The 21,429-nt window shown below is 40.3% G+C and overlaps 1 protein-coding gene across 2 annotated transcripts in view; it reads right to left on the reverse strand.

The window, feature by feature from the left end:
- rbfox3a (RNA binding fox-1 homolog 3a) overlaps positions 1 to 11,527 on the reverse strand; it is a 165,904-nt gene extending 154,377 nt beyond the window's left edge. The window contains exon 1 of one of the 2 annotated variants that reach the window (XM_060844519.1): positions 11,285 to 11,527. In XM_060844519.1, coding sequence (XP_060700502.1) covers positions 11,285 to 11,500 — 216 coding nt within the window. In that variant the 5' untranslated portion in view covers positions 11,501 to 11,527. The remainder of the gene's footprint in view (positions 1 to 11,284) is intronic. The other variant, XM_060844518.1, reaches the window with a different exon arrangement.
- Between the last annotated feature and the right edge of the window lie 9,902 nt (positions 11,528 to 21,429).

The raw sequence follows: 21,429 nt of genomic DNA on the forward strand, positions 1-21,429 counted from the left end.
CTGGTTGAAAACCAGATCTCTCAACCATGCTGACACTTGGCACAGAAAACTGGACAATCGCACAACATGAACATTGAGAAGTGAAAATTTAACACTGTGTGGGAAAATTCAAAGGTGTTTGGAAACTCCCCCACCCCTTACCCCACAAACAAACAATCAAGGCATTCTGGTCACGCAGGTCAGTAAAGATTGAGTCCACAGTGTTTTGTCTCTAAAGGAGATCTTGTAGTGCAGTGGGTAGTGTCCCAGCCTCTGAGCTAGGAGCTTGGGGTTCAAGTCCTGTAAAGACCTGATGGACAAAGAAGGTGCATTCATAAGGTGATCAAGACCCATCGAACAAACACCAATGGCAGGCAGGCAAAGAATTCTGGTTAACCGTGTGACAGAAAGAAATTGGAATCTATACCATTACTATTTATAGCTCCAGACTTCAACATGGATGCAAAAGTGTATGTTGCCACAGCAACCCAGCTCCTTGAGTTGGGTGTAGCTGGTTGACTCAGTTGGCTGGACTGCTGGCATAGATCAGCTTGACATCAACAAAATGAGATTTGATTCCCCATCCCAGCTAGAGTGGATTTGGGATCTTCCTCCTTGCCTTACTGACAGTAGAGAGCACAGCGTTATGATATGGCCTGGTGGCTCAGTGGTTAGGATTGCTGCCTCACAGCACCAGGGAGCTAAGTTTGATCTGGCAACTGTCTGCATGGGTTTCCTCTGGGTGCTCTGGTTTCTTCCCACAGTCCAGAGATGTGTAGGCTAGGTGGATTGGCCATGCCAAATTTCCCATTTATCCAGGGATGTGCAGGCGAGATGGGTTAACCATGGAAAATGTAGGGTTATAGGGATGGGGTGGGTCTAGGTGGGATCGTCTTTGGATGGTTGACGTGGACTTGATGGGCCGAATAGCCTGCTTCCACACTGAAGGGATTCTATGATCACGACTCAGAGCTGCCTTCAGGCAGAGAATCAAAATGAAGTGTTTGATTCAGTTGTACCAGCTGTACCTTTTACATTGTGTCATGGAGTGCAAGGAGTTCATTTTAAATTAATGGCAGCTTGAATCCTGACCCTCATTCAAGTTAAATAAATGTTTCAAGCTTGACCAACGAGTTGAGACAAGAATAACTCAAAAATAATTTTGTGATTGGTTCTGCTTGTGTTTGTTTGAAAATGTTTATTAAAAGAATATTCCTGTTCAATTATTCAGACACCAGTGAGCTGCATGAAGTCTTTCTTAAGATCTAATAAAGGTTTGAACCCAGGAGTCAAACTGAAAGTTTGAGAATAAACAGGCCAACTGGAACTCCTGAGGGAGGCAGTCAAGATTAATACAATTTCTTTGTAATGAAAAAGAAACACAGTATTACTTAAAATGTTTTACAGATAGTGAGATTAGTGCTTAGTTAAGATTCTGTTATTGCTTATTCATTAATTGTATTATGTGAACTTATTTCTAGTTTAAACTGATGATGTTTGCAATATTTACTTTTATGTCTTTTGCTAGTTAAATTCACAATGCTGTTACTTCCAATTAAACTGTTGGACTGTAACCTGGTGTTGTGTGATTTTTAACGTTAAATTTAAAGATATACAAGTTGATTTATTTACTTAGCAATAGCCTATCCAAGACTTTCCATGAAGCTATAAAACTAAACAAGATGCACAAGTAATGAACATACTGGGTTTCCTACTCTGTCTCCCATGCTGTGGTGTAGGAGGTTAGAGCTTAAGGCTTGGTTGACACTTTGGTGACATGACGACAAAATGATCTAAACTACCACCACAAAAATAATTAAGGATAAGAAGATGCAAAAATCCCCAAAATACTGCAAGGCTAGTTATCGTTGTGTTGCTGAAGAAAACAGGGTGCAGCACATGTACAACCAATTCTCGGCCCTGAATCTTCAGATCACTGGTTGATAGTGGGATAGAGGTCAAGAAAGAAAAATATAGTTATCAGTCCCCTCACATAAATTAGGTTGCTATTTGAATGTTGACAGAAATAGATGAATTGGCCCTTTTGAGGTTTCTTGTTCATTCTTACAGTGCCTGAACTTCTGCCCACCCCCACCCTCCTCAAGCTTATCTCTCCATGCTTCAGGCTCTCTGCCTTTATTCCTGATGAAGGGCTTTTGCCTGAAACATCGATTTTGCTGCTCCTTGGATGCTGCCTGAACTGCTGTGCTCTTCCAGCACCACTAATCCAGAATCTGGTTTCCAGCATCTGCAGTCTTTGTGTTTACCTCGATATCCATAACTGGCTAGTTTAACACACTATCTTTCCTTATGCGACCAGTTAAGTTCTTCATTGAAAAATTCAGACATTATTAGTGGGTAACATATGACAAAAGGAAAATAAAAGTTATGAAATGCTGAATAGCAATACAGTCAGTGATACTACTTTAAAATAAAAAGTTTTCATGATAAAAACTTTGTGTTTATGATTGTAGAAGGCAGACATGATCTATATGGACTTCAGTAAGGTGTTCAACAAGGTTCCTCATGGTAGATTGGTTAGCAAGGTTAGATCATGTGGAATACAGGGAGATCCGTGCATTTCAATACAGAACTGGCTGAAAGGTAGAAGACAGAGTGTGGTGATGGAGAGTTGCTCTTCAGACTGGAAGCCTGTGACCAGCAGTATGCCATTGCTTTTTGTTATTTATATAAATGATTTGGATGTGAACATTGGAGGTATGGTTCGTAAGTTTGCGGATGACACCAAAATTGGAGATGGACAGTGAAGAAGATTACCTCAAAGTACAATGGGATCTTGAACAGATGGGCCAATGGGCTGAGGAGTGGCAGATGAAGTTTAACTTAGAAAGGTGTGAGGTGCTGCATTTTGGGAAAGCAAATTTTAGCAGGACTTATACACCTAATGGTAAGATCCTGGGGAGTGTTTCTGAACAAAGAGACATTGGAGTTAATAGTTCCTTCAAAGTAGAGTTGCAGGTAGATAGGATAGTGAAGAAAGCATTTGGTATATGCTTGCCTTTATTGGCCTGTGCATATAGTGTAGGAATTAGGAGGACATGTTGCGGCTTTGTATGACATTGGTTAAGCTACTTGTTGCGTTCAATTCTGGTCTCCTTGCAAGAGGAAAGATGTTGTGAAACTTGAAAGAGTTCAGAAAAGATTTACAAGGATGTTGCCAGGGTTAGAACGTTTGAGGTGTAGGGAGAGGCTGAATAGGCTGGGACTACTTTCTCTGGAACATCGGAGGCTGAGGGGTGACATTATAGAAGTTTATAAAATCATGAGGGGGATGTGTAGTGTAAATAGCCAAGGTCTTTTCCCCAGGGTGGGTGAGTCCAGAACTAGAAGGCATAGGTTCAGAGTGAGAGGGGCAAGATATAAAAGGGACCTAAGGGGCACCTTTTCAAGCAGAGGGTGATGAGTGTATGGAGTGAGTTGGCAGAGGTGATTGTGGAGGCTGATACAGTTAAAACATTTAAAAGACATCTGGATGGGTACATGAATAGGAAGGGTTTAGGAGGGTATGGGCCAAATGCTGGCAAAAGGAAATAGATAGCTTTAGGATGTCTAGTCCGTGGACCTGTTGGACTTAAGGGTCAATTGCCATGCTGTACAGCTCTATGACTCTTTCTGTTATATCAAATTATGTTAGATATATTAGTGTGGATTTTTATCTGGAGATAACTGTGTGGCTAACTGCTCATGTCATATCAAATTATGCTCAATATATGCCCTTGGCTGACTGTCTGTGTGGAATTTGCACATCCTCCCCTGTATCTGTGTGGGTTTTGTTTGGGTGCTCCGATTCCCTTCCACAGGCCAAAGATGTGCAGATTAGGTAGATTGGCTGTGCTAAATTGCTCATTGTATCCAGAGATGTGCAGGCTAGGTGGGCGAACCATGGGAAATGCACGGTTCCAGGGATGGGGTGGGGAATGGGTCTGAGTGAAATACTCTTCAGAGCGTCGGTGTAGACATGATGGGCTGTATGGTCTGCTTCCACAATGAAGGGATTCTATGATTCTACATTAACCTGGATTTTTCTAGGGAAATAACTGTGAGGCTAGCTGCTGATAGATGTTTATGTGCAACATGTATAGCAACTTGAGGCAAAGGCCATTGCTGGTGAAAATGTACGAGATACTCTCCACCATGTACCATTCCATTGTAATCTGCATGAAATTAGGACATTTTTCTGGCTCCCCATTTAAATGTAATGGATGGCATAACATCATAAGTATGCAATAAGTTCAGTACCCCAGAGGGAAGAAACAGTCATACGTGGAAATGAATGTACTGGTCATACTGGACCTTCAATCTGAGGCATACAAGATGAGTCAGACCAATGGGTCCAATTTGTAAGTGTTACTGCTTTTTCCTTAAAAACAGAGGTTTTGTTCACTTCAGTTTAAATGTCTTTTTAGGAACACTGCATACCTTAATCACAGGCAAACAATCCTCATTCACTTACTTACAGTTGGAGTTCACTCTGATTTTTGGTTCAATGTCTTTTACCTCTATCACTTATTTATCAGTCATAGAATCTTAGATTCCCTCCAGTTCAGATAGAGGCCATTCCACCCATTGAGTCTGCACCAATCCTCCAAACACATCCCACACAGACCCAGTACACCCCTTACTGCATCCCCATAACCCCTGCATTTACCATGGCTAACCCACCTAGCCTGCACATCACTAGACACTACAAATAATTTAGCATGGCCAACCCACCTAACCTGCACATCTTTTGGCCTGAGGGGCAAAATTGGATCCCCAATGGAAACCCATGCAGACATGGAGAGAATGTGCAATGTGCTGGAATCAAACTCAGGTCCCTAACACTGTGAGAAAGCAGAGCTAACCACTGAGCCACCATGCCAACTCCTTCTGCACTGTGGGAACGCTATGGTTATCATCTTCCTCTCCTCTTAAATTGGTTCTCTGTTTCTTATCTGACATTGAATTTAAGATAAATTTATTTCTTGGCAGTTCATAAAATAATTTCCTTTCCCACTGTAAGCTTACCTTGAAGTTTGAAAATTGCTCTTGTCCCAGATGTGGAGGGGAGTGAGTAGAACTCAGAACTGTGGATTTATGGCAGGGAGTTAAGGTTGTGAAAACAGTGAAGGGTAGTTACAGGAGTGAAGGGTAGAGCTGTCAGGCAATGGGAGACATGGAATTGAGAAGGGGAGGGAATTATAAGAGTTGTTGATAAAGAACTGCGATGGTGGAGCTCATATATGGATAGGGGTTGTATGGGTATGGTCAGTATAGTTCTGTTGCTGGATGGCTGATTTGCAATGAATAATGTGGGTTGAACTCCCCCATGAAAAGTTCTCTGTCTCAACCATTCCCCTTAACTGAGGCCTGGGGTGACCCTCAGGTTAAACCACCGCCTACTGTCTCTCTCTGCCAAGAGAGCAGCCCCATACCAGACTATAGCAACTTTATCTTTATACCTAGAGATAGGGGTGTGTGTAGAAGGGATAGGGTTCAGAGAACAGGCAAGGACATCCTTATCATTTTGCAGCTGCTGTTGGAGACAGCAATTGGGTCTCAGAGCTGAATTCACCAAACCAAGGCCAGTAGACCAACGCGGAAAAAACATATCATGTACATGTACACACATTAAAGGGCCTCAGAACGAGTATTGTTCCAGCAGTACCTCCTCTCCATAGTCACCACTGGTGTTATGGATAGGAGGGGTGGGGTCCAATTACACAACCTGTGAGCTCCCTGGGTTTTGGGGATTCATCAGTTTGGGGCCCCTGTCTTGTGTGGTTCTTCAATCTGCCTGCCCTGTTTACATTGTTCCCAGCTATCCTGTAGAGGGCATTGCACACTTTTGCATACCCTGCTGGCAGTAATGTTCCAGGAGAGACCTACTGGAAAGTATATATGAACAAATGTCATTCTAACAGAGAGTGACATACAGAAAACCAGCTTACATGAGGTGCCTACCTTCAATCTACAGACTATGCTACACAGAAGGATGGTAGAGCCCAAAAAGCAAATAAGAGCCTTTAAAATTGAAAATTCATTTCATTTTCCATTCACCTTTCTTCAGGACAAAGTTAAAAATCACACAACACCAGCCTATAGTCCAATAGTTTTATTTGGAAGGACTAGCGTTCGAGGCACTGCCTCTTCATCAGGTGGTTGTGAAACATAACCGTACGACACAGAATTGATAGGAAAATGGTTACAGTGTCATGGATTTGTAATTCTGTGTCATATAGTCATGTTCCACAACCACCAGCGCCTCAAAAGTTACCGCTGTCAAATTAAACCTGTTGGACTATAAACTGGTGCTGTGTGATTTTTAACTTTGTACACCACAGTTTAACACCAGCACCTCCAAATAATTTCTTAAGAGTTACACTTAAACCCGTCCTACCTTTAAGGCTGGACTACTTTGTCTGTGTGTGGCATTTTACATTTTGGCCAAGTTTCAATCAATTTTTTGCGATTGAGCTTGTATAATTATGTATTTTAAATTGCTCTCTGTACTTCCAAGTTGATAAAAGGCCACTTTTAAAAGTCCAAACTAGGTATCGTTGGACTGGGACATTTTCTGCACTTCATTGACTGCATCCTTCAAGCCTCAAGCAGGAATTGGAAGTACCTTCTTTTGTTCATAGTTTTAAATGTACTACAGTAATTTCATTTAATTTAAACATACACTGCAAGGTTTCAGTCACTTCTGATAGCAAACTAATATAAACAATTCGACTTTCTGGCTTCTTTTCAGAAGAATGCAAGAGTCAGTTGATGAGTGAGAATTGAAGGCATTATTAACGGACAGTTGCCATCTTTAAAGGAATTTTGACAGTTAGGTCAATTTTAATTTAATAGCATTGACAGTAGATCCTGGTGTAATATCACCATCTATCCATTTTAAAGATCTACGACACATCATATTGACATTTACCAATTTCCAGTAATAGCAGACTCTGTTTTCTGTCAAGAATTTAAATCTATTAGGGTTACTTGCTATCAGTTCTCAATGCCATGAAAGCAAAGGTCAATTTTTGTGATATTTGTTCCATAACATACTGGAACCAGCCTGCAGGAGACACACAAGGGGTTTCATTTGGCTTGTTAACTCATTCATTAAAATCATACTTCATCCTTTCTGCTACCAATCGCTTATGATTGGGAATTCAATGAAGAAATATGACTGTCCTGGACTGCATTATATTAAATTTTTCATTCTGCTTTCCAAGTTGAAAACCCTTCCTTAAAATTACTTTGATTTTGCCTTCATTTGTGAGATCCAGTTGAATTTTCCTGGAGCTAGGGGAAACTTGAGGAGAGAACAGTGTTGAGCAGAAGACAAGTGCCTTCTCAGTGCAGCAAGGGTCAGGAGGGGCTGAAAGACTTTCACTGAACAGCAAGCTTCCTCACTACCAGACTCCCTTTACCATTCAACCCTCCCCCATCACTGTCTGGGATCAGACTCTGCCAAAATGGTACCTTCTCCATCCGGGACCAAGGTTTGGAGCCCCAGGCATTCAAGACTGGGGGAGCCTCGTGAGAAGCCAGACTTGTCACTCAGTGTGACTTCCAGGGCTAAATGTCACATGCCTTGGAGTCAAACCAGTGCATCAGAGAGCCCAGATATCTGAGTTTTCCACGCAGGACCACAGCACCACTCTGCACTCTTCCTTTTAACACATTAATGTAAGAATATGCAAGCATTTGGTCCAGTTACTAGAGAGGTAAGATCAGATCAATGCATTTTAGTGGGAGTTATTTAAACTTCAAAGTTATGACAGGGCAGAAAATAAATTCAGATCGTTAAATTTAATGCAAAGCTAACAGAGATTAGGTGGCCAAGTGGCTTTTTTCCACACTGAAATTTCCAAGATTCCATAATAAGCCTGCACTGAATATGACTTTTGCTGCTGATTGACATTTGGATATATTGCCTATAATTGAGATTATGAGCAGAGAGTTACATTTCCTGAAATGCCCTCATGGCACAGCATTGCAGAAATAGTTCTATAGTCAAATGTAGTCAATTTATGATGAATTCATTGGCACAGGTTCAGGCCTTTTTTAAAACAAAAATAGCAAGTTAAATTCATTGTGAAAATCTGGCAAAGTTTATTTCTATCAAACTGTTCTTTATTTGACATATTGAATGTTATGACTACTTCAGGAACAATCCTTAACATGTCTAACTAAGAAGGCAATCTTTTGAAATCCCTTTGTTCTTAATGGAAATGGAATTTTACCCAAGAAGTATAAGTTATTATTATTATTTAATTGCAAAAAAAATGAATTTATTTAGCTGGCAAATGCAGTACTGCTGCTAATAAATACATTCCAGCTATTTGCCAAATTCTAAACTCCTATTAATAGTGTAACCAACTTAAAACTATACAAAGACACTGGACAGAAAGAATAGGCTAATAATTATTTAAGGGAATATTGTGAGAGTTAAAAATCGTCAGTCCAAAATGAAATAGTACAATGAGAACTTGATCAACTGAAGTATTTGGCTAAGAAATGGCAGATGGAGTTTAATTTGGATAAACCTGAGGTGCTGTATTTTGATAAAACAAACAAAGTAGGACTTACACAGTTAATGGTAGGGCCCCAGGCACCATTGTTGAATGAGAGATTTATGGGTGCAGGTATGTAGTTCTTTGAAAGTGATGTCACAGATAGACGGGGTAGTGAATAAAGCATTTGGCATGCATGCCTTCATTAGTGATTGAGTATATGAGTTGGGAAGTCATTTTACAGCTGTTCAAGACATTGGCAAACAAGAAGGAGGCTGGAAAAACACAGTAAGCTAAGCAGCATCAGGTGGTGGACAAGTCAATGTTTTGGGTGTAACCCTTCTTGACATTGGTATGGCCACATTTGGAGTACTGTGTACAATTTTGGTCACCCTGGCTGTAAGAAGGATGTCATTCAGCTGGAAAGGGGGCAAAAAAGATTTACAAGGATGTTACTGAATTTGGAGGGTTTGAGTTGTAAGAAGAGGATGGATAGGCTGGGACTTTTTTCTCTGGAGGGTCAGAGGCTGAGGAGTGACCTTATAGAGGTTTACAAAATTACGAGTGCCATAGATAAGGTGAACAGCCAAGGTCTTTTCCCCAGGGTAGTGAGTCCAAAAATAGGTGGCATAGGTTTAAGATGAGATGGAAAGATTTAAAAGGGACCTGAGGGGCAACTTTTCACACTGTCGATGATGCATGTATGGAATAAGCTGCCAGAAGAGATGATAGATGTGAGTACAATATTTAAAAGGCATCTGGATGGGTATATGAATAGGAAGGGTGTGGAAGAAATGAACCAAATGCTAACAAATGAGACTGATGAAACCTGGATGGCATGAATGAGTTGGGCTGAAAGATGTGTTTCCGTGCTGTATGACTCTATGACTCTAAATACAATCCCACGTGCAAAACCCTCATCGTTCACTTGAAACCTGGCTGCGGCCCAAAACTCCTACAAACCACATGTAATATATGATAGAAAGTGTATTGGACAGTGCATGTCCTCTGCAGTGTTGCGAATTTATACATATTGCATTTTTGAGGCTACATTCTTGATCCATGAGAAGAATACAAGTCTCGTTTTAAAAGAAAATTTCATTTTATTTTGCTTTTTAATTCTTTTAATAGATATGAACCTTGCAGGTAAGACAGCACTTGGTATCCTCCCCTAATTGCTCTTGAGAAAGACGTAATGAACCATCTTCTTAAACACAACTCAACAGTTTGCTTGGCCATTTCAAATGGCTATGAGCTGGACCAAATGACGCCAACTGATTTCCTTCCCGAAGGAACATCTATGAAGCAAATGAGTCTTTACAACAGCCTAGCAGTTCATGGTCACCATGAGTGACGTGAGATTTTTGCTCTGAATTTAATGAAATTGATTAGTTTGAATTTACCAGTTGCTGAATTGTGATTTAGACTCATGTATTTAGATCTTTCTTTTCAATCAGTACGAGACTGGATGAGCCACTTTACACTGTATCTTACCATACTGGTGCCAAAGACTATATACAGGTAGTATTCTTTTTAGTGTGTTTATGCATTCAGCTTGTTGGAGAATGTAGCAATTTTATTTACTGGTATTTACTGATGAGACATTACTAGCATTTTTTGGACCATAATGTTACAAGTTAATTCCAAGTCAGAGGTTTATTTACATGGTCATTGGGATCATCAGGAGAAATAATTGGGCTCAGTGCTTCTGCTGTTTCTAGGTCTCTTATCTTCCACCTGTATTACCACCACCTTAGTCTTTAACTCTCCTTCTCACATCCTTCAGGATTGTGAAGAGGGAACAAAATAATCCCCCACCACCACAGGCTTCTCATAGAGATTTTCTCAAGTGCTACTTTTTGATTTGAAAGCAACTTTTTTATTCTCACTATTTGAATTGTTCAGTGGTGCAGCTGTTACATTTACCTTGACGTATGAGTATTGGGGCTCACACAGGGGCAGAATTAGACAAATACATAAATATTCTCAATAATTAGCAACAAAGCAACAACCCAAAACAAACTTCACATTAATTTTTCAGAGTCCCAAATACTTGAATTGGCTCAAGACTACAGGCAAAAGTTAGCAAACTTTTCTTTTCAAAATATCTGACACAATTCTGCACACAAAAACCCATCACCTTAAACACACCTTCATGAGATCATTATGCATGAATTTCCTTTACATATCTACAAAGTTGGAAGTTTAAGTTGCCGGTTACTGTACTTTACAATGCATTGCAGATTTGGATGTAATAATTGTTACAGGGTTCACTTCAATAACATTAATGACATTTTTCCTGCTTCTTGTAGCTCCTGATCATACGCAACCTTAATCTAGAGATTCCACATTCATTTGCAAGGAGTTAATTGCCTCAGTGATTTCTAGTTTTCCTGGCCCCTAATTAGCAGTTTCCCTTGTTAAGAGGTTGACAACTTGTTCACTTCCTTTACTGCTTCTCTCTCTCTCCCAGTTCACCTCGTATTCTCCTAACATTCTCTAGACTGCCTCTCAGCATCGTTCTCTCTCTCCACTTCTGGCTCCACAGCCTCCCTCTCTCCCTTCTACCCTCACCACCAGACGGGAGAGATCTAGCTTATGCTTAGAGGAGAGCTCCTCAGAGATCGCAAGATCAGGATGGTAACAGACTGTCCAAACCATCTCCAAGTGGGGATATTTTTCAATGTTTCAAAATAAACTTCAGTTTTCTTTAACAGGATTTGTTTTGTGCTCGCGACTCATGCTTGGCCCATTAATGGAATCCAATGCTGATTTACCAACTGGGCACTTACCGGTACTGTAGATGTGCCTGTTAAGGACTGTGTGTTTGCATCAGTGCAAGGCTGGTCGGAATGCGTCTGTGTTGGTGTGTAAATTGTCATGGCGTGCTCTGGTACTGTGGTCTGTCCAGCATAGTCCTGAGTAGCGTGCGGGTGCGCTGGAGCATATTCCGCTGGGATTCCGTTCTGTGGCGCAGGGTACTGGGCAGGGGGGTAGGGCTGTGCCATCGCTTCCGGAGGGGCTGTGGCTTCTTGATTACCCTGAAAAGAACACAGGACAAATTTATAATATTTCTCAGAGTGAAAATGCTTTCAGTCTTGGTTTATACACTGTGTGTAAAGAAATATTCATCATTCTACTTTGTGAGAAACATTTGTCAGTGAACTTTTAGAAAAGAACAGTAATATTCCAAAATACTGAATTCCCAAGTGAGGCCAGAAACAAAAATGTTCCCGGAATCCCTCAGGGCCTAAAGTGAGTCAATGCTTATTGTCCCAAATTGGTAAGGTTTAATAATTACCAAATATATGTGCACATTGTTCTCAAAATGATTATAGCAACTGATGAACAGACCTCTTATAAAATAATACTGCTTTGTAAAGCATACCATTAGTACACAGAGCAATTCAGCAGATCACAATTGTGCTGCTGAGGAAAATACCAGAGATCAATTAATTGATAATACTTGATTATAGCCTGTGATTGAGTACTACAGTGTTGTCAGCATTTCCAGCTGTTGCATTGATAGGTTAAATCAGAGAACCAGCTGAATATTCTGATAACAGAACCCTTGATTTCCCTCTGACAGAGATCAGTCAGTTAGACTCATCACATAAAGAGAACAAGAGCTCGCAAGATTTCAAGCTGAGCTGTTTTATCACAATGCCAATCACGCCACTCCGTTTGTCAATTTGGCCCGTGCACACAGAGTTGTCAGGAAAGTACCCTTATGAAGTACCTCATTTTCTTTTAATGTTCTTCCAGCCAGTTGCTCAGAGCCATGATTTTAAATACTACTATTAGCCTATATACAGTCAGATATTAAAAGCTGGCTGTGTTTTGATAGGGTTTCTGACATATGTTCAGTCACTCAAACGTAAACACAAACTCAAATATGCCAAGCTGACAGCTCTGAGTAATATTGTAGGGATGACTGACAATAATGGTTTATTGATAAGCACTTCGGTATTTGACACTGCAGAATAGACCAAGGTTTGGAGCTAGTGAAAGCAGGCAATGAAGCAGAGAAATAACAGTGCAACTTCTAGGAATCACTATCAAAATCAATTTGAGCTCCTGCTTTGTATTCAGAATACCTGAACATTGATGGCATAAATTTATATCTGATAGTCCAAATAACTTGAACTCATTCTTTGCCCTGACTATCAGAAAATGGTCCCATCCCATCCACAGACTATCATGCTGTAAACATATTATTATTTCACTTTCAAGATCCATATAAAGCAATATACCATATATCATTCTCACTGGATTACTGAAGAAATCTACCACACTTCACTCCCTCCAGACTCCGTCACAGACATTTTCATGATGTCCTCCCCAGGTGGTGTAGATCAAGAATGTTATTATTCTTACTTAATTTGTAATACCAATCAATCGTGAACCAATTGCAAACAACCCTTTCTAAAAAGACATGGATTTCAAAATCTAAACTAGGCTGAAACTTGTATGGTTAATAAATAACTCCATTGTAAATACATATCAAATACAAAAAGGACTTTTCATTAGACTCCAAAAGCAACTGGATGAACATAACCATATACCAGGCCCAGGCCAGTATATATCTAGGACATCGGCAGCAACTCTGACAACACATCGCTCTTTCAGTGCATTATCTGCTCAAGTTTCCGAAGTGGAGCTTGGACATAAAAGCTTTTCATTTTGCCAATGAATCAAAGCTAATATTCTAAAATTCTGGTACATCACGGGCCTGTTATTCTTAAATTCTAATTCTCTGAAACAAATCTGTGTTTATTGAGAACCATCATCTGTTATCCCATTTATTGCCTCATTATTTGTAGATGCATCAATTCTGGATATTTTCTAATCAACCTATCCAGAGATGTTATTACATAACTGGAACTCAAGTTTCCCAATTCAGAGGCAAGGACACTACCACTGCAGCACAAGCACCCTTGTGGTTGGATGATAGCTGTCATGGTCACCACAACAGAGACTAATCTAGATGCAGGTTTGCACGCTGAGCAGGAAGGTTCGTTTTCAGACTAATCTTTCAATTCTACCAGCTGCAGTAGTGGAATAGGAACCTATGCCCCACTTCATTGCCCTCTTTATTGAAAACATGCTTGAAATCACAGTGGGTCAGGCAGCATTTGTGGAGAGAGAGAGAGCAAGCTAAGATTTCGAGTCTAGATGACTCTTCATCAAAGCTGACATGAAGTGTGAAGGGGGCAGCATTTAGACAATGGTTGGTGAGGTGATGGAGGGGGAGTGCTGGGGAGAAAGTGTGCTGAAAGTGCAGATTAAGTGATTAGAATGTAAGAAAGGCAGATCAGTGGTGTGTCTAACTGCCAGACTGGAAAGGACAGACAGTCCCAATGGAGCTTGAGGAGGGGGGAGGGAGGGTGGTAGTGGTGGTGAAAGGCATGGTGTCAGTGAATATAACTAGTAACGCTAAACGAAAGGAATAGAATGGGAATGGGTTCATAATCTGAAGGTGTTGAACTCCATATGGAGCCCAGACGACATGTTGTTTCTCCAGTTTGCAATGTGATTTACTGGAACACTGCACCATGCCGAAGGCAGACATATAGGCATGGAAGCAGGACACTGTATTAAAATGATCGGCTATGGGCTTGCGCACAGATTGGAGGCATTCTGCAAAGCGACCACCAAGTCTGCGTTTATTTTCTCCAACATAGCGTCAGCCACATTGGGTGCAGAGAATCCAAGAGATCAGATTGGGGGAGGTACAGGTGAAATACTGCTTCACCTGGAAAGATGGTTTAGGCCCTTGGATGGTGAGCAGGGAAGAGGTGAAAGGACAGTTACATGGGAACGTGTCATGGGAAGTGGGGTAGTGCTGGTGGTCAAGGATTGGACATAGGATTACTGGTCCAGTGACATTACCACAACACCACTGTCTCCCTGCGCACCATTTCTGAAATGGGACCAATGAGTTGCTGCACGTTTGAAAATTGAATACAAGATTGACATCATTGTGCACTTTGTTTAAAGATCTATAACAACAGAAAAAGCAATACAGTTCCCTCCATGGCAGGGGACACAGTTTTACCTTTACCATGTCTTATCATTATCTTGGTCGATCCATGAAATCCATTGACAGGATAGACAGATCATCCTTCACATCCCAGAAAGCTCCAAGATACAACCCGTGGTCTAATTTGAACAACTCATTTTGCTTGGACCATGACTATTGGTCTCATTACTTTTAGGTTACGGAGGGAAAGATCAATCAATCAAACTCCTTACTCTTGAGACAAAACATGAAATTGAGCTTTTCACTGGTGGTACAAGTGGGTGAGCTGCTTGTTAAATATTGCTTGGCAATAGTCAAGGAAAGGCAGGGAGTTTTCTGAATGTTCTATTTAACAATTTTTCAAAATCACAACCACCAAAATAAGTTAAGTGGTGCCATGATACTGATAAAAAAAAGTCCACTGAATTTCAAATTCCATTATCTGATTTTAATACCGGAATTCCAAGGACTGAAATGGATTTAAAAAAGAAAAAAAAATTGCATCAGCTATCCAATGAGGCATGAAGACGCCCTCATTTTCTATTTTGATTTCCACGTATCTGATAAGTTTACATATTGTAAATTCAAGACATTGTTTTTAAGCTTGATAATTGCAGGCATTGTTGTCAGATAATGGAATATATAATGTTGTATTTATTTGTACTTCAGGTACCTACTTTTGACAGAACTGGAACTAGCCGGTTCTCATGGTCTTTCGAAAGACAAAATAATTGGTAACATTACAAATTGGACAGAAACATCCAGACACTCAAAACTTAAAGAGATCTGAAATATTCACCATTGTGGAGACACACCAATTAAACAACTGGTTAAACTATTTATACTTAGGTTATACTATAGGTTTTAGGTTAAACTATTTATACTTCAAGAACACCCTAAGAATTTTAAACCATACATTCTTTTTCTCTTTATTTTGTACTAGACACTATTCATTTTTCAAACCCTGTGCCTAAAGTGTCTACATATTTGACTTTGTATCTTTCCTTTAGCTTGGTCGATAAGAAAATTGCTCCTTATTTCACTCAAGAAAACTTTGAAAATGGTTCCTGACTGATACAATGGACATAGACAAAGAAAAGTAGCTTTTAAACTGCAAATAACAATAAGTTGCAGTCAACTGAGGAGATTGAAAAGATGGGGCCTGGTCATGACAAAATTGGGAGCTTGTGCTCGGAAATTGTTTCACAGACTGATGACAGAAATGGCGTGGGGTAAAACAAAATTATTTTATAATTAAAACTGCAGAAGAGTTTTATAGTTCTACGTATTGAGGTGCTAAGGTGTTGGAATTTGAGGTAAATACTTTCACAGAAATTGAGAAGCTACTTTATAAAACATGAATGACGCTGTCCTTGGAAGAATTCAAAGTTGTAACTAAACACTCAAGTCGCTTGTTCTGCCAAAAAGCTAGGAAAGTAGAAATTGCAAAATGGAAGGTGCAACATTTAGACTGGAAACTGAAGATATTGATGCAAATTGATGGATAAGTTAAAATCAAAGCAACAGAGATTAGAAACAGAACATTCAAAATAGTAAAAAAAAAGTAGGGAATTTCAGGAAAGGGAGAAAAATAATAACCAGAGAAGCAGGATGGAAAGGAGGGAGAAAATTCTAGGAAAGAGAAGGAAGAAATAAAGGGATTCAAAGTTTGTGAGGAGATTTGTGGCTCAGGTGCTCGTTGTTGTGGTTCTGTTCGCCGAGCTGGGAGTTTGTGTTGCAGACGTTTCGTCCGCTGTCTAGGTGACATCCTCAGTCCTTGGGAGCCTCCTGTGAAGCGCTTCTGTGATGTTTCCTCCGGCATTTATACTGGTTTGTCTCTGCCGCTTTCGGTTGTCAGTTCCAGCTGTCCGTTGCAGTGGCCGATATATTGGGTCCAGGTCGATGTGTTTATTGATTGAATCTGTGGATGAGTGCCATGCCTCTAGGAATTCCCTGGCTGTTCTCTGTTCGGCTAGTCCTATAATAGTAGTGTTGTCCCAGTCGAACTCATCCAACATGAGTTCGACTGGGACAACACTATTATTATAGGACAAACCAAACAGAGAACAGCCAGGGAATTCCTAGAGGCATGGCACTCATCCACAGATTCAATCAATAAGCACATCGACCTGGACCCAATATATCGGCCACTGCAACGGACTGTTGGAACTGACAACCGAAAGCGGCAGAGACAAACCACTATAAATGCCGGAGGAAAGATCACAGAAGCGCTTCACAGGAGGCTCCCAAGCACTGAGGATGTCACCTAGACAGGGCACAAAACGTCTGCAACACAAATTCCCAGCTCGGCGAACAGAACCACAACAACAGAAAGAAAGGGAGTTTAAGTTGAAATAGGTCAGGTTTTGAGTGGAAAATTCCAACTGAAGGCATTCTGGTGAGGGGGCCATATTAAACTCAGATATAACAGCTGATGCGTTCAATTTTGTCTATTTAATCCCCAAGTTTGATGGTGAAGGGATGCATGCCTCCTTTATCTCTATTGGACTGTTAGCATAGCAGATAAAGTCACCAGTCCAATAATGGACAACACAATTGCAGAGCATCCTGACACTCTCCTACCTGAGGCGAGTGCAACTAGCTATGAGGCAATGGAAGGGGCTGTTTGAAGTGGATACCAGTTAGTGCTGCAGGCATACTGGCAAAAATTCCACACCCTCAGGAAACAGTTTGACCAGACACAAGTGGAATTTGAGTGGCTGAGCAACATACTTTTAACCAATGGATCCCAGGCAATTAAAATTGAGGCCACATTCAAGAGATTATTCTCCTTGAGGATTTCATAAACTTCATACTGTTTCTAATCTGGACTCATGTCATAGGGCAGAGGGTGGTTATTCTGGATGACAACCAGGAGTTACCGCACAGACTTAAACTCAGGCAGCATGGCATTGAGAAGTTTTCGTAGACCAGAGACAGAGAGAGAGAGAGAGAGAGAGAAAGGAGTGATATTCCCGGCATATGCTGGACAAAAAAGGGAAACCAGGCAGAAAAAAAACCCAACTGTCTCCAAACGTTGAGAGAAGGGATTGGATGGGAGACAGGTGGGAAACAGCCACAAGTCCTTCCAGTGTGGAAGCCAGGCACACTACGTGAAAAACAAAAAACTGTTAGTTCAGGCGTCACACAGGAACTGACAGAGCCCTACAGAGGGCAGCAAAATCCATTAGTAATGGATTGACTCAAGAACTGTCACTTGAAATAACAGGACTGAAGTTCAACCAACAGTATCAGATAGGATCAGGACAGAACTCAGAGTGAGAAGGAGTGGAGCTAGGCAACAGCCATAAAGTAAGGCAAAAGAGGGCCAGATGTGTGACAAAAAAAATGACAGAACAGAGAGAGAGATCTGATTAATGGAAATCTTTATGGTATATTTAAACACAATTTCTCAGGTAGGCCAGGAAGAGCCACAGGGGAGGATAGCAATAGTGAGCCATGGAAAGTGGAACAGGTCAGGGGAAGCTCATTCCCAAAATAAGGTGAAAAGGGAGGGAAGGATACCCCACAACAAACATCACTGATGGAGGCCACCATAGTTATGCCAGTGAAGTAAACGCAGAGTTACCCATTGGAGATCAAAGTTTCAAACCTCACCCAATCAAAAAGGGTGGATGTAAAGTTAATTGACACTGATGTGTGGGAATGTAAACCCAGACACCCTTCTAGCAATCAAAGTGCCTGAATTCAGTACATGGATTTTAGAACCAGGTACTGTAAGAGTTTAAACTTGGACAGAAATAATAGCTTCAGGAACAAGTCCAGCTACGTTTCATCCACAGTTAGGAAGATGCCAGAAAATCCAAAAGGTATATGTTGTCCCAAATTCTGTAACATTATTTCATTCTGACCTTGTAACAGTATGCTCTCTGCAAACAAATCAGAAAAATATCCTTTGATTCTGGTGGGTAGGGGTCACAACAATAATTTTCCCAATTCTATTATCTAATTCTAAAACCTGGCATTGGAACTAATGAACTGAAAATAAAAAATAAAAATACTGACTTAACATGGTCTTAGAAACTAGCTGGCCACAACTTAGCCAAGCTTTGTGTAATCAACATGAAACAAACAAAATTGACTGAACTGAAATTAATAGATGGAAACATTCCACCACTGTACAATATTGGTGAGAAAGGGGAAAATCACGTGAGATCAGCAGGGAAGTGATTCCCAAGGGGAAAAAGTCTCAATTTCCTACCAGGTGTTGAACAATGAGATGACAATCTCACTACTGAGTGGCACAAGTCCACATGCAGTTATTGCATAAATTGACATTCCATGTTACATGGAGCATAGAACATAGAACAATATAGCACAGAACAGGCCCTTCGGCCTTCGATGTTGTGTCGACTTGTGAACTATTCTCAGCTCGTCCCCCTACACTATCCCAAAAACATCCAGGTGCTTATCTAAGGATTGTTTAGATCTCCCTAATGTGACTGAGTTGACTACATTAGCAAGTAGTGCATTCCACACTCTTACCACTCTGACCTTGCCTCTCCTATACACTGTTTTCCATTCTCCCACCTGCTGGATAGAAACTACACAGCAGCAATTTCCAAATTGAAAGCCAAAGCAGTAACCTAGCAACCCATGTTTGCTGCGTGCTCTTCCTGCCCTTCATCTTGGAAACCAGTACCCAACATCTCAGGGCACACTCCATGGGAAGCAACCATGCACACCCACTGTCCGTGGACAATGGCGTCCGATACGGACCAGCCTTACTGCACCTTTATTGCACAACTCTGATAAATTTCACTAGGTCTCATGGGGAAACTTCCAGAATACTTGCTAAAATTGTCACTTCACTGCTATTTGACAAAGTATAACCCAATGCTTTAATCAAAAGACATTGAAATGAGTCCACCCAGTCAGGCAATGAAAAAACCGTCATCTCTTATTTTGGTTTACCTTGGTATGGTAAGTTTTAATTACTGGAGATAAACAACATCACATACAATTATCAAGTTTGGAAACAGTGTATTCACTACACTGGAATACATAATTCAGCACATATTGCAAGTGCTTTTGGCAAAGCTGGTGAAATGGATTGTGATGGAACCAACTAGAGATAGCTTTTCTTCTGCCTCTCAAAATACCAAACAGCTGGTGACAGCACCAACCAGAGAGAAACATACAGATACAGAGAAATTAAAGGGATCCAAAGTATTCAATACCATTGTGGATTCAAGACATTAATTAAATAACTATGGTCTCAGCTTAAAACCTTTACATATTAAGGATACCTTAAATGTGTTAAATGGGGGCATAGTCTTCCATCTTCCTTTTGCACAGGGATCTAGTCCCCTTATTAGAAACTTTATTCTTGTGTGAATGCTTGAGGTTGTCGCTTTGCTATTTTTCTCATGGCTAAGAAAATTACTCTTTTTGTTCATTTAAGAAAGCACTGTAATTGGCTTCTTACTGGTACAATAGAAACTGGATAAGAGATGTACAGCCTCATGCTGAAAAGAACAATACATCTTTCCAGCAGCCAAACAAGGAAGTTGATTAGAAGGGACAGATTCACCCCTTCTCCTCTGCTAGTAGCAAATATAAGCTAACTTCTTCCTATAATGATCAAAATGAGTACCTGGCGGATGTGACAAAACATTTTAAAATCTTGTTTTTCGAAGCATTTAAAGATACCTATGTGAGACTTGTATAGCATTATGTAAAACTCTATACAAGCCCTTTTATTCTTTGATCTATATTTGTTTATCCATTTATTGTGTCCAGATCAGTGTTTACTCCGAAATAGATTTGGGGTAACCTCTGTGTGCGAATAGTTTGCCAACATTTATTGTCTATGCTCACACGTAAGAAATGGGTACTTGGACAAAGCACTGGAGTATTACAACTGCACATAAGCCAAGTTGAGCACAAGTCCATGCCTTCATGAACATTTTAAAAAATGGTCCAGATATTTCTCAAGCTGTCAATAAATCTATTTAAGCACTGAACATTCAAATGTTTACTCCACTGTTACTGTGACAGTAAGATTGCATAATTGGGTCATTGTGGCTTTTGCACAGATATTCACCGATGGATGACGAAAGTGGACATCTTGTTTGGTTTGAATTAAATTCTATCTGAACGTGCAGCCTTATGAATATTGTGTACACAGCCTTCTTTAATTAATGTTCACTGAGTCCATGGCTGCATTAAACATTCCTACAATTGCAATTTAGCAAATCCTGCCTATGCCAGACATATCAGCAAACAAACCAACCTGACTCTTCAATTAGAAAAATATTCCATTATCCAAATGAGAGTGCCCTGTTCTCTATTAAGATGGGTTCCTTTTTGTGAGCAAAGTAATAGTTTTGCATGTCAATAAGGTGTCTCTACCTTGTTTTATTATGTCATTGTAAAGCATTCAGTGATCTAATCGTATCGAATGGAAGATAAGTTTTAAGCCAAAGAACCTTATGTTCAGACTGTCTTGTGTAAAGGCACTTAAATAGCTTCATGGCATTAGCTGCATATATTTACCAGCCATTAGCCTGCTGCATATCCTAATCTACTGAATCTTAACCTAATTATTCAGATTTACTGCTGTAACCAGCAGAGATCAAAAACATGATCAATATGGCATGTATCTTATACCAGAAAAGGGCAAAAAGTGAGGTTGAAAAAGAGCTAATGCAGAAGTATTTGTAATCATTAAACATTAAATCAAAATATAACCTGTTTGTCTACCACTAAGCACTCATTGTTCACAAAAAAAAGGCTATTGGAAGCCCGGGTCCAATGTTCTACTTTAATTTAATAATGTTTCTGAAACAGCAAGCAATGCAAAGGACTGCAGAGAAATGTCAACAACTTGAAGCACTTGTTCAAAATTTAAAAGATACATGCAATAAAAAGAAACACCACTGGTGCCTAACA

This window comes from Hemiscyllium ocellatum, chromosome 25 (genome assembly GCF_020745735.1).
Source record: "Hemiscyllium ocellatum isolate sHemOce1 chromosome 25, sHemOce1.pat.X.cur, whole genome shotgun sequence".
Lineage (NCBI taxonomy): Eukaryota > Metazoa > Chordata > Chondrichthyes > Orectolobiformes > Hemiscylliidae > Hemiscyllium > Hemiscyllium ocellatum.